At 56.9% G+C, this 13,744-nt stretch overlaps 1 protein-coding gene across 51 annotated transcripts in view; it reads right to left on the reverse strand.

Annotated features, from left to right (window-relative positions):
• Positions 1-13,744, reverse strand: part of Ncor2 (nuclear receptor co-repressor 2) — a 162,086-nt gene that overhangs the window by 6,890 nt on the left and 141,452 nt on the right. For 20 of the 51 annotated variants that reach the window (XM_030254283.1, XM_011240825.2, XM_030254284.1 and 17 more), the window contains 18 exons: positions 13,232-13,337; positions 13,020-13,124; positions 12,779-12,876; positions 11,934-12,084; positions 10,314-10,454; positions 9,942-10,022; positions 9,284-9,579; positions 7,973-8,327; positions 6,644-6,865; positions 5,930-6,184; positions 5,078-5,227; positions 4,840-4,971; positions 4,570-4,756; positions 2,646-3,175; positions 1,610-1,762; positions 1,376-1,521; positions 967-1,160; positions 91-240 (listed from right to left, as the gene is read on the reverse strand). In XM_030254283.1, the coding sequence (XP_030110143.1) occupies positions 91-240; positions 967-1,160; positions 1,376-1,521; positions 1,610-1,762; positions 2,646-3,175; positions 4,570-4,756; positions 4,840-4,971; positions 5,078-5,227; positions 5,930-6,184; positions 6,644-6,865; positions 7,973-8,327; positions 9,284-9,579; positions 9,942-10,022; positions 10,314-10,454; positions 11,934-12,084; positions 12,779-12,876; positions 13,020-13,124; positions 13,232-13,337 (3,452 nt within the window). Of the gene's footprint in view, positions 1-90; positions 241-966; positions 1,161-1,375; positions 1,522-1,609; positions 1,763-2,645; positions 3,176-4,569; positions 4,972-5,077; positions 5,228-5,929; positions 6,185-6,643; positions 6,866-7,972; positions 8,328-9,283; positions 9,580-9,941; positions 10,023-10,313; positions 10,455-11,933; positions 12,085-12,778; positions 12,877-13,019; positions 13,125-13,231; positions 13,338-13,744 lie in introns of all 51 variants that reach the window. The other 31 variants (NM_001253904.1, XM_011240828.3, XM_030254300.1 and 28 more) reach the window with 16 other exon arrangements.

Below are 13,744 nucleotides of genomic sequence, written 5' to 3' on the forward strand. Positions count from 1 at the left end.
ATTAATGGCCTCCATATGGGAGGGCCGAGGCCTTGGGTGTACATGGAACTGACACCACCATCTCTAAGCGCGGATTTGTGCTATGGGTACCTGGGCTCGCCCTGTTCCCCGTCTCGATACAGCAGTGGGTACGCAGTGCTCCGAGCATGTCCTGGCTCAGTCATGCCCTCTGGTGGGGACACAGGCTCAATGGCATCCTCGCTGCTGCCCAGGACCGATGTTTTGCTGGGTTCTGGGGACCTGATGGAGATAGCGTCCTAGCTGAGGGTGAAGTTCTACCCGATGATGAGGAGACCCCACTGTCCACAGCGGGGCCCTGCACATTTCCCTGTAAATGGCCACTCTGCAGCTGAGGTATGGAGACCCCAGTGGGCTACTACGATCTTCTGAGATAACCTAAAGACTTGTAAGCTTTTGTTGATTTTTGAGTCGGGTTCTTGCAGTACATCCCAGACTGCCTTGAAGTTCACAATCCTCCTGCCTCAGCCTGGCCAGAGCTATCTCACCTGAGTAGAGTGTGTGCCACCACACTGAGGCACCCATGCCAGAACCTCACTGTCTATACCCGTGCTTCTAAAATCAAACTCATACAAGATGCCTCACTCCGCTCCTAAGCCTAGGTAGGGCCCCAGCTTCTCTCATGCCCCGAGCCTCAGGCCCAGCCAGGGTAAGTATGTGTGCATGGTATGGGATGGTAACTCACTTCTCTATGCCTCAGTTTTCCTATCTGCTAAATGGGCGTGGGACATCAGACCCCTAGCTGAGTTGGCATATATAGGACACTCAGTTGGCACATGGGAGCCTTGGGTGTGCCACCTTCGTGATTAGACTTTGTGTTGGTTCTGGGAGCTTAGTGAACTTCTGTATCCCTGAGCCTCAGGTTCCCATTAGCCCAACACAGTCAAGCTCACCCTACCCCAATATCCTTCAGCCAAGCATCTGACACAGATATGAGTATATCCTCACCTTTTGCCCCCTTCACTGTGGGGGGATCCCCGGGCTGGGGTGCCATGGTCGGGGGGTGGGAGGTAGAGGTCACTGGGTGGGCGGCGAAGATCCAGGACAGGGCAGCTGGCTCCGGGAAAGGAGTAGAGAGGGGCGGGAAGGGGGCCACTGAGCTGCTGCGGGTGGTGGCGCGTGTAGTCCTGCGTAATGACCTCCTGTGGGAGGGAGGCAGGTCAGGACTTTCAGTGTAGAGTAGGGCAGAACCCTGATCTGACTCTTGGTCTCCTGGGTGAGTGTCCCCAGGCAGACCTTATGGTGACAGCCGCCACAGGACTGAGTGTAGTGGCCAGTGCATGCTAGCATCTGTCTGACTATGGGACGTCACTCTCCTATCCACCCCAACGGTGGGGGCCCAGAAATAGACACTTACACTGATGTGCTGAGCCAAGGTGACCACCCTCTGGTGACCTTTGATGCCTGGGGCAGTCTGGAGGAGTGGGCTAGATGAGGGCTGGCTCTCGGGCAGTGGCCGCAGATGTGGGAGATGGGCAGCCTCCGCGCTGAGCTTCATGGGGCCTAAGGAGGCGAGCAGAGCTTGTCAGGGCCTGGGGACAGCGTGGAGCCGTGCCTTAGTCTCCCCACCTGCCACTCTCCCGGGTGTTACCTGGCTGCTTGTGCCGCAGCTCCCCTTCCAAGTGGCTCTTCTCTAGCTCTTCCAGAGGTTTGGAGAGCCCCTTGTCGTGGGTCAGGCTGGGGGAGCTCACCGGGCTGATGGGCTCCACCCCATCGGGGCTGTAGCCAGCTCCACTGTGGTAACCTGAAACAGGTGAGCTGGGGTCAGAAGGTGGGTGGGCTTGGGTTTGGGGGGTGCTTGGGATGAGCCATTCCTCCACAGTGTGGGCCTCAAGATGGAAGGAAATTATCTAAGCCTAGGTGGGCCAGAAAGGAGGAATGGCAAGTGACAGACAGTTCCATGTATCAGGATACAGACACACCCAAAGGACTGTGGGAGTCTGGCTTGGGCAGTGTGGGGCTTGGGTAGAAGAGGAGAGACTGGGGGAGGTGGTGGTGGAGAAACTGGAGAGGAGCTTGAGTGTGCATGGGGTCAGGGTGTGATGGTGTGGGGTTCAAGCTGAGTGACACCGTGTCCCTAGACAACTGTGTCCCTAGGCCCTGCCTTGTCCCAGCCCCACTGTCCCTGATCACTCCCTTTGGGCTTTATGCTGGTGTGGGAAGAGGAGGTGGGCACCCAGCCTCCCCCCCACCCTGTCTCCCCCCCTCGCTCCCTGCCTTGACTTCCTCCAGGAACAGTAGCAGCAGTCAGCTGGTAGCCCCTGCATCCCCACTCCCCAAAACGAAGGTGCAGGTGGTGGCGGGAGATGGGAGGCGCGGTCGGAGTCCAAACCACAGATCCATTCATTAAAGGAAAAAAGGTGAAAAATCCAAAAAGAAAAAAGGAGGAAAAAAAAAAAAAAGAAAAAGAAAAAGGAAAAAAGGAAAAAAAACTCATGACGACAGGATGGGCAAACGATGAGGGGCCCGTGTGGGCGGAGTCACCACAGCGTGCCAACTGACCAGGATGACGAGCTCGAAACAAAATACCAAAACCAACCGAAAAAGGGGGAAAAATTAAAAGCAAAGATCTGAAAATATCTTTAGGCCACAGATGGGGTGGGCAGGCGGCGGGCCGGATGTCTTACCGTCGCCAGGGGAGTCGTTGGCCAGCGAACCTCCTTCTCGCGGCCCCCTTTCGTGAGCAATTTGACGCGTGATTATTGCGTCTATGAACGTGGCCGCTGTCAGGGTGGTCTTACCCAGAGAACGGAGTTCCAATTCCTGGATGGAAAAGGGTTTACTTTGAGTCTTTTCTCGGTGCAGATCTGAGGCCGAGGTGGGCGCCGGCGGGTCCGGACTGGCATGGTGGGGTGCAAGGTTCTTTGCTGGGGTGCGGGCGATGGCTGTGTGGCTGGAGCTGGGGGGTGCTAGGGATCGGGGCTCGGAGCTCTTGCTGGGTGAGGAGGCGGGCTCCCGGGCCGGGGGTTTGGTGAGGAAGGCATGGCCAGCGTCCACACGGGGCCGCTCGGGCCGGGCGACCCGAGAGGTCTCCTTGGGTAACAGGACGGGCTCCATGAGGGTAGGGTAGACCCCTTCAAGGGTGCCACCAAGTGGGCAGTGGGTGGCAGGTGGGAATGTGGCAGCTGGGCGGACAGGCGAAGAGGTGGAGGTGGACCTGCAAGGACAGGGAGAGAGTCAGGCAGTGCTGGCCAATGGCTTCCTACCTCACACCTTCAGAGTCCCTGACTGAGAGTCCCTGCCTAGATTCTCACTCTCTGAGGCTCCCAGAACAAGTGCCCTCCTGACTGACCCTCCTATGCTGTGCTCGGCTCTATTCAGTCCCTATCACCTAAAGCTTCTTACCCTCCTAGATGATCAGAATACAGCACTTAAGGCAAGGGTGCCCGAGCTTCTGGGAAGACAGTGACAGAGGCAGACTATCCTCTCCCAAGGGTCAGAGAGAAGAAGCCTGGTGCGGGGAGGGCAGGAGGCTCAAGCAGGGCCAGTAGGAGGCACGCCTAGAAGTCGGCAGGAGTGCGGAGCCTCTCAGCAGTGTGGTGCATGAGAGCCAGGAAGCATGAGACTGACTTCAGGCAGAAGGCAGGCATCCCGGCACCAGCGCCGTGAGCAGCACCAGCCCTGCGGCCTCACATTAAGCTCCCAGTTCTGTTCTCTGAAGTTGTTACTTCTGGGCCTTATACACTAATGACTACCAACGGACTCCATGCACCCACCCCATCATCCACCACCTGTAGTCCATCCATTCATTCACCCACTCTGCTATCCACTCATCTGCCTGTCCATCCAGCCATCCGTGGACCCATCTGCTCATCCATCCACATGCATCCATATCCATCCATCCACCCCTATCTTCCTTTCTATACATCTCAACTTATCTATCCATCTACCACTGATACACAACCATCCAGCTGCCCAGTGTATACCCATTCATCTGTGTGTCTGCTTACCTGTCCATCAGTCCACATATCCACCTATCCAATTCACCCATTCATCCACCCAGGCACATATCCATCCACTTACACCTATCTATCTGCTCCAACTCATCCATCCATCCACCCATCCATCCAAACATCTGCCCCATATGTCTATCTACCCCTTCATCCGCCACCAATCAACTTAATCATATATGCATCCATCAGTCCATCAGTCCATCTGTCCATCTATCCATTTGTCCGTCCGTCCGTCCGTCCGTCCGTCCATCCATCCATCCATCCATCCATCCATCCATCCCCACTCATCCCCCTGGTTCTTTGTTCATCCTGATACCTGTCTATCCAGAGCATCCTCTATCCGCCCACTGTCATCTGCCCAGCTACCTGCTTCTATCTCCCCGTCTACTCATTGCGTGCCCTCTCCTCTGGGCCGACCTCCACCTGCCTGCATGCCACCCATCTACCCACTCTCTTGTAATCTCACTTGCTCACCCACCTTCTGATCCTGCTGCCATCTGTTCAACTCTCTACCCATCTGTCCACCCACACACACCCCTCCCACTCAACAAACCCATCTGTGTGCCCTCCCCCCAGGCTTGTTCCCCCCGGTGCCAACCTGGCCCACCTCAGGACCGTGGGCGTGCCGGGTTCCACGGAGGTGACCACGCCCTTCATGCTCGTGTTGTGCAGCACACTGGGCCTCTGCTGCAAGGCGTCCTGGGTCCGGGGGGAGATGGGCGAGTGCTGGTGGGTGTGGGAGGCGGGGCGGCTGCTGCCCCCAGCCCCGCTGCTCTGCTCCGTACCTGGTGACAGGCCGCCGAGTCAGGGGGCAGGCCCAGGTGGCCCATGAGGACCTGGGGGTGGGGCGGGGTCTGGGGTGCCCTACCAGGTCTCCAGATGGGTGCATGCTCCACTGTAGTGGTAGACGTGAGGATGGACTTGTCTCGTTCCCGCTCACGTTCCCGTTCCCGCTCCGATGAAGATGTGGCAGTTGGTTTAGCTAGGTGAGTGGGGCCTCCTAGAAACCCCAGGGCCAGAGTGTGAGCCAGAGCCAAGGGGCCAGAACTTACCTGCAGGGCATCGGGAGTGAGGCACGAACCCACCCACCCACTTGCCAGGCGCACCTGGGGACAGCGGTGAGCTACTGTGGCGGCTGCTGAAGGGTGGGGGCGCAGTGGGGAGGTAGGCAAGGCGGTCGATGGCGGTGGCAGGGGTGCCTGGCGTTGGTGGCACCAGCACGGGCAGGTGTGGCACTTGGGACAGGTCGATAATGCCTGCAGGGGTCGGGGGGGTATTAGCTGCAGGGTTCTGACCTCCTGTTCCCAAGGGTGTAGGCCTGAGACCTTGCACCTGCTGTACCCCTCCCTAGGGCCAGGCTTGGCCCCAGGCTCCCTTCTCAAGGCTCTGACCGGTAGTGTCTCTCAACCAACATCTTTTGAACCGAAACACGGCCATCACCCTCTGAAACCCACAGAGCTGCTCAACAGTCGTGACAAAGTGACCTGGGCTCTTCACAGGCTCTGGAAGTCAGTGCTCCAAAAGGCTTCACACTCATTCCTTTCTTTGTTTTTTTGGGGGGGGGGGAACACGACGACACATTTGTATTAAAAATGGACTCACATAGCCCAGGCTGGCACCTCAAGCTTTATGTAGCTGAGGCTGGCTTTGAACCTCCCGCATACTTAGAGAAAAGGTATGCAACACCCGGTCCAGCCTGTGTTCTGATCTCTTGAATGTCAAAAGATGCCTCATACCAAAGTCTCAGAACAACATGCATGGTAGCAAGAGGTGCCTGCTACCTACACAGCTGCTAGACGTGAAAAGATCTAAGCAGCACCTGCTTCTCCCAAGGAGCCAGCATGCACCACCTAGTTCACCTGGGCAACTGTGACCCCTCTTCCCACCTTACACAGTGCACACAAAGACACTCGTCTTTTGCAAGCCTCTGCTGATGGGCGCAGTCCTGGGTAACTCACCTCTTGGGCCAGCGGCATAATTGAGGGCCAGCGAGGACTCTCGCGGTGACAGACCCCTCAGCATGTCAGCACGCTGGGCCATGGCGGAGGCAGCGTTGTGGTGCATCTGCTGCGAGGTGATGTAGTCATTGATGATGGTCTGGCGGTTCTCCAGGGCCGCCGTGTCAGGGTAGCCGCGGATGAGGTAAGGTGGGTACAGGTGTGGGTAGGTGGGGCTGGGGGCCAAGTGCCGGGGCAGGTAGTAGGCTGCGGCTGCTGGGGAGGGAGGGAGGGAGGGTCAGGTGGCCCATGTCTTATCTTCATACTCCCCACTTCAGCTTCCTCTCCTTGTGCACCCACATGCCTCCCCAGTACACACACAGAGCTTAAGACTTGCTCCCTCATCATGTGGGGTGTCTGCTGTCAATGCTTTGGGAAGTGCTCACAGATATAATGCGTCAAAATATAGCTCCTGACACCCTAACAAAGGAGCCTTTAAAAAGGCTCAAGTCATGGCACTCACTTGAGCCCCTCACTTACTGCAAGGTACAGATGAATCCTCCAGGAAAAGAAGCCCACTGAGAGACAGGATCCCAAGCCCACCCCTGGAACCTGCCCTGGGCTAACCAGGGGATGATCTCTATACTAAGCCTAGCCCCAACTCTCCAGACCCCAAGAGCCCACCCAAGGAAGTAGAATCATTAAGCCCCAAATCTACAGGCCCAGGACACCCACCTGCTTCCAGAGGGATCCCTCGGGGTATGGAGGTGGGGTCAAAGGCCAATGGGATGTGACCACGGTACAGGTCCACACCAGTCACGCCCCGGAGCAAGTGCTCATAGGGGGAGATGGGGTGAGGGTGGTGCTCGGGCACAGTGCTGTGTGGGGACTTGGCGATCTCCCGGGGTGTAGATGTCAGCTTCCGGTCCTGGGACGCCTTGCTGGATAGGAGGCTGCCTGTGGGGACAGGTCACAGTAGCCTCAGCCTCAGTGGGGCCACCAGGCTGAGCTGTCACAAACCCCAGGGCCTCTTGCCCCTCTGCTGTTGGTCCCCTGGGAAAATATCCATTTACTCCCTGGTCACCATTCCGCATTCACTCCACCAGTCTGACTTTATCATGGGCTGGAGCACCCCAAGAACAAAGCAGGCAAGAACCCTGAGCCCCAAGGAGCCATTTGCTCCAGGTCGGAGATGAACCACAAAGTAGGAAGCACACAGGCTTGAGAGAGAAATGATCTCAATGCTTTGGGAAGTGCGCCCTGAGACAATGAATCAAAACACAGATCTGACACCTAACACAAGCCTAGCCAGGATGTGGCTGGAACTGGCCATAGCCTCCCCTGGTGGCCCTGACATCTGAATTAGGGTGTTGTGGGGTATACAGGGGTTGGCTAGAAACAGAACCAAAGGTGGAGCCCTCTAAAGAGGGGGCCAGCACAGGGAAAGGCTGAGAAGGATCGGAGAATGAGAGTGGAAGTCAGGGAGGTAAAAAGAATCAGAGAGGGAAACAGAACTCGGGGGTGACGTCACAGGCAGGGGCTTCAGACCAGCAGTGCTACTGGACAGATGAAGCCTACGGAGTGATAACTGTTTCATTCGAACGATTTTACTTTAATTTTTCTGTGTGTATGTGTGTGCACATGAATGGAGAAATGTGCCATGGTGTGTAGTGAGAAGTCAAGACAATTTTGAAGGTCAGTTTTCACTCTCCACCATGTCTGGGATATTTAACTCCCACTTATGGCCCGAGACCTTTAGGAGACTCTCCTGTCTTGGCCTTCCGTCTCACTGTGAAGCATAAGAATTACACACGTGCATGAGTGTGCCTGGCTTATGTGGGTGCTGGGGATTTGAACTCTGGTCTTCATGCTTATGCAGCTACTGAGCCTTCTCCTCAGCCTTGAATTATTTAAAAAACACTTTTTCAGGGGGCCCTGTATGCAGTGTAGAGGCAGGGCAGGAGACAGACTGGCTGTGGCAAGAGGCAGTGGCCAGGGTATCCTGTAGGAAGTGAGCTGTCCCCTCCCCACAGCTGGCAGCCTGAGGGAGTCTCACCCACTGACCTTCCTGAAGGCGTGGCGTGGGCTCCCTCGTGGTCACAGGGGAGCCACGTGGCAGGTGACTGGTGAAGGGTGCCCCGTGGTCTTCGTAAGTCAGTGGGCTTTGCCGTGGCTTGCCCAGTTCAGGCACGACGACTGGAGCCCCACGTGTGATGGAGCCCCCTGCACCACTGCTGGTCCCTGACCGGCTCTTCAGACTCTCTTCATAGCAGGCACGCTCCAGTGCCCGGGCGTCAGCCATTATGTCCAGCGGGTGCAGGGCAGGGAAAGGCCGGCCGGGGCTGCCGATGATGGAGCGCACGTCGTGTTTCTTGGTGCCAGTGGAGGGTGCCCCAGAGTCGTACTTGAGTGGGGTGCCCTGGGGAGAGGGTGCAGGTCTGTATTTGGCTGGCCAGATGCCGCTCTTCCTGTATGTCTGCACAGGATGGGGCATCTCTAATCCCTTGGGCAAATGGACAGAGACCTTTAGCAGGACATGATGTCCAGAGGCTGGACGCCCTGCTCACTTGAGTCTGGCTACACATCCAGGGTCACCCACCGGCCCAGGGGTTCCAGAGTGAGGCTAACTTCAGGTCAACACAACCTTCCTCACCCAGTGGGGACTGCACCATCTTGCAATGCTATGGAATTCCATAGCCAGATGCACTTGCTGCCACGCCAGCTGTGGCTCGGGTCCCAGGCTGGAGTTACATATTCCCTGTTAGGTCTCAGAGGGCACCACAGAGAAGGGAATTATTGGACATCATGGAGAGGATGGCGGGGGGATCCAAGCCGGGGACACGGAGCACAGCTAGGTCCTAGATCTCAATTGCTACTCAATGTCTGTGTTGTTATTAAACTTTATAACTGTGGTGACTGGCATTAAGCTAGAGTACAGCTTTGTAGCCTAGGTTAGCCTCAAATTTATAACCTTCCCGACTTAGCCTTCTAAGTGCTGGGCCCAAAAAGAAGAGTGGCACCTAAATTTTCAAAAGAATTCTCTAGAATCATTCTGGCCCATCACTGAGTGTGTCCCTGGCTCAGGGGATAGCCCTCCCTAGGCGCCTTTGTCTGGCTGTTTTGTCTTTCTCTTTCCCATCAAGCTATGACCAAGTTAGAGGACAGTGGCTCTAGGCTTGACACATACATGCAGGTGGAGACGTGGGGAGCAGTCAAGTGACAAGTTAGGGACATAAGACTTGGGTTTCACAAATACTGTCAGTGACCAGGGCCAGCTGCTGATGTCTCTGGGCCTCAGTTTATAACCCAATGCAACGAGGGCAGCATTAGCACCCCCCAGGCTTGCCCATGCCCCCCTCCTCTGCACTCTCGTACCTGGGTGATGGAACCCTCCTTCAGAGGCCGTGGTGCCAGGGGTAGCTCAGGTGTGCGGCGCAGCTCCTCTCTCGGGATCTCATGGATAGAGCGGCCCGCCTCCTTCACAGTTGCTACCACACCCTCGTGAGTCGGCTTCAGCTTCAGGGGACCCAGAGGGTCCAGGGGCCGGGGCTTGTAGGTCTCAGTCAGGTCCCGAGGTGGTGGTGGGGGTGGTGGTGTCCCTTCTCGCTTCAAGAGCTTGGCCTCCCGCCGTAAGTAGTCCTCCTGCGCCTCCACATAGGACCTCGGGATGCCTGTCAGGCACACAGCACTGGCTGTCCACTGCCTTGCCTGGCTCGGTCTAGGTCAGCACAAATCCTTCCTTCCTGTGGGCCCCTGGGCATGCGAACTGACTTTTCTAAGCCTGTCTCTTCATATGCCGTGAGGATGCTAAGTAAAACCACACTGCTCAGTTTACCACAGAGACACGAGCTAAAGTTCCATTCAATCTGGACCCCCTCCCAATCACTAGCAAGGCGTGCTTGCTGAAGCTTTGGAGTCGGGGCCAAGTATTCACTCCACCTATAGACCATGGGTGGGGAAGCTCACCCTCTGTTTCCAACCCCTTAGCTGGTACTTGGCCCGGGGGCGGAACCACACACCATAAGGGAGGTACCTTGCGTGATGGAGCCTCGGATGTGATGCTGCTCCTTGAGGTGGGGGCTGTGCTGCTCAGGGATGGCGCGGCCCATGAGTCCTGGGGAGAACAGGCATGGTGTCACCATATGGTGTCTGGGAGGGCTGTGGTCTACCACTAACAATTTCCATCATGATGCAAGACCCAGCAAGAAAGCACCCCCCACTTCCCTGGGCCCCATTCTGCAGTAGGTTGTGCCTCAGTTTCTCTATCTGTTAATATTGAGCCAACTACTAACTGGATCCCTCCAAGCTTGTCAAGAGGCCACCTCCTTTTCCATTCTGGCCTGGGTGCCTGGGAGGTTCCTGGGCAGCGCTCGGTCCTGGTAAGTGGCTACAGCGGGACACTTACCCTCTATGCTGGCTGAGGTGACAGTCCTGCCTACACGGCCCTCCATCATGTCATAGGTGCGTTTAGGGGCGGCAGTCTCATGGGGTGGGCCCGAGCTGCTCCTTCCATCCTCCTTAGAGCACTGTGACACGGACATACCACCTGGGAGCCGGAGAAAGCACACGATGTGGGACGGCTGCAAGGGGCTGGCACTACAGGCACGGTGCTAGGCCCGCCAATAGGCAGAGCTGGAAGGAGGCCCTGCCATCCCACAGATGGGACCCTCAAACCAGCTCAATTGGCAGAAAGAGCAGGGCATGCCCACCCGGGCTTTGTAAGTGGGTGGGTATGCGTCTGTACCCATAGGTGTATGTGCACACTAAAGATGTCAACACAGTCTGAGTCGGCAGGGAAGCCTCCACAAGCGCCTGCAGCTCTGCATGTGCACAAGTGGATATGTGTGAGTCCAAGGACCATGTGAGGCCAGTTTACAGGTGTGCCTCTGCGTGCCAGGGACAGAGTGGCTTTGTTATCACTGGTGACTTGGAACATGCTGGCTAATGTATGAGAATACAAAGAAATATTGTAAAGAAAGGGTGGCAGCTGGGGCTGGGACTGACGGTGGGTGACACTCTGAACTGCCTCAGACCCACTGGGCCCAGAAAAGACGCATAGGACACCCCATCTCCACAAAGACAGGCTGGAAGGTTACAATCTAAGACTCTGGAGGCTCCCAAGCTGTGACTCAGTGCTCTACTAGCTCTTTGGGGCTGTCACCAGGACATGCAGCTGGCACCTGAGGCAGCTGGTGCCCTTGTTCCCTGGACACACGGGGTCACTTGTGACCTCAAGGATTAGGGGGCTGTGGGGCTCAAGGAATAGGGAAGCTGGCAGTCCCCAGGCCTGAAGCAGCGAGTGTTTGTAGGGTGCCTGGTTATGGGGGATGCTTCCCAGGGGCGGGTTCCTCAACTTTTAGGTAGCACTGGCTACGTTTTCTAGCCAGAGAAGAGGGTGGCATGGCTCTGCCACAGCCCTTCCCTGTCACGGCACTCAAGGCTGCCCCCAGCTTTCCCAGCCTATGTAGGGGGAAACCGCCAAGGCCAGCCCCAGCCTCATCTGGGTTGTATGCCTGCAGGAGAGAAGTCACTCCCCTGCCTGCACCCTGATATCACTTCAGCTCTGCCTGGTTCTAAAGAGACCTCTATAGACCCTACAGCCCTAACAAGGGCTGCCTTGTCTCACCAGGGCCAGGAAGGTATTCTCATAGGAGGACCCTGAGCATGAAACCTAGGCCCAGACCCCAACCTGTCCAGGCTACAACGCCAACTCCAAGGGCCCCTCTCAGCAAAGTGGAGACACGCCACAACGGCTGTCTGGGGCCGTGTGTTGCAGTCCGGTCTTCATGACTCCTAATCAACAAAGGGTTTCCAACACACTCCCAGCAGGGGCGAGCTGGCAGGGAAGTACTATCTGCTATGTGCTTGCTTGCTAAGCCTCAGCCTAGCAAGGTGGTTGCTCTCAGTGGCCTTGCTATGTCTGTCTTGAGAAAAGACATCCTGTGAACGGAAAGAAAGGGAGAGACAGGCATAGCCACCCCACCTAACTGCCAGAGCCTCGTGGTTGTCTGTCCTCTGTCCTCACCTTCATAGGATAGGACGTGGCCTTTCTTGCCCTCATAGATGACATGGCCCTTGGGCAGGGTGTCCTCTCGTGCCCGGTCAAGGCGACTTGGGCTGTCCTCACCGACGATCCTGCTGATGGTACCCTTGTAGAGGACGTCTGCGGGCGTGCCCTGTAGGGGTGGAGTGGCAGGCACCCGGATCTGTGGGTGACTCCTCACACCCCACCCACTCCCCCACCCCGCAAGGCATGCACAGAGCACAGCCACACATGTGTAACTCCCCTCCGCATTGTTGTCAATGTCTCTCATCCTGGCTTCCGAGTGCCAATGCTGCTGCCAACACCCTGCCTCTCACTTGCAGACTCCCAGAGATGCTATCGAGAATACTACCATACTGTTTCATAGAAACAAGGTCTCTCAGGCTACAGTTCAGGTTCGCCTGGAACTCGCCATCCTTCCTGCCTCGGTGGGTACTAAGTCTGGCACGCACCACTGGCTTATGCCTACCTGACTGGTGATATGTCAAGCCAGCTGCCACCCCTGCTCCCTCTATTTCTTCCGGCCATAATAACATGTCACACTTTCCTCTTCCTGGCCCAGGTAACTTTCTCAGTCCAGACACTCTATCGCCTGTGGCTCCTGACAGCCTGGTTATGAGCCTGGCTATCCCTATCTGTGGTTGGTCTCTGCCACACCTAACTGCCAGAGACACAGGACGTTTGTTCTCTTTATCACCCTAGGCCTGACCCCACACGGCACAGTGATCAACCATTCAGCCATTGTCTCTAGTCTCCCAGGAGGTCCTCTCATCCCATCCCAAGCCACTTGGCATGTCTGCCCGTACCACCCTGCCCCCAGCACCTACGTGGGTGATAGAGCCTCTGTAGCTGGGGCCGTCTGCAGCCCGGGTACTGGGGAGGCCCTTGGTGATGCTTCCACTGGTGGCGGAACCCAGTGCTGTCCCTAGAAGACAAAAGACCCAGCTCGTAGGACCCCATGTCTGAAAGCCACCCAACTGTCCTTCTTGGTGTCTCAAGGATGAGGAAACAGCTGTGAAGTGGGCTTTTCAGGCTCTCTAGGAGTGAAGGTGACTGTGCCAGCCTTACCTCTCAGCACAGAGGTCTCCTGAGCAGTGGGCACTCCCAGACTTTCAGGTGGCCCAGCCTGACCCCGAGGGGACAACTGTTCCTGCTTCACTCCACTGAAGGGGGCTAGGGACGGGTGAGAGGATACACAGAGGTCTCAAGCTGCCCCTCCCACCAGGGACTGCCCACCCCTTAGCCCAAGTTGTAAGGAACCAAAGGTTGTGGGAACTCACCCAGCTTCTTAGGGTCCACGGCAAGGGGCAGCCCCATGGTGAGAGGGCCCATGGGGGCCTTGGCATGCTCTGAGTGAGGCACACGAAGCTGGACTGACATCCCCTGCTAGGGTAAGGAAACAGATCACAACCAGATTCAGACACAGGGAGAGCCCCACTCTGGACTTAAGGATATGCAGGTCAGAGATGGGGCTGTCGGCCCACTCAGCTGGAGGATGGGAGACAGGCCAACAACTGCCCAAGGCCAGTGCCCACGTAAAGGACACAGTGTGACTGCTTCGCATCCCGTGTGCTGAGGGCAGGTAGGATGCAGAGGTGACCAAGGGCTTATGACGTGACACTCGATAGCCTGTAGCAGCTGCAGCTCCCCACCCTCTCACTGAACAGAGGATGAACTGAGGCCTCCAGACGTTGAGTCACCTGCCTGAGGCAGCGGAATGCACAGCCTGAGATCCACGTAGCCCCGTAGGCTGGCCCAACTCGCAGGGATGAGCCCAGCCGGCTCCCACCCAG

This window comes from Mus musculus, chromosome 5, assembly GCF_000001635.26.
Source record: "Mus musculus strain C57BL/6J chromosome 5, GRCm38.p6 C57BL/6J".
NCBI classification, from domain to species: domain Eukaryota; kingdom Metazoa; phylum Chordata; class Mammalia; order Rodentia; family Muridae; genus Mus; species Mus musculus.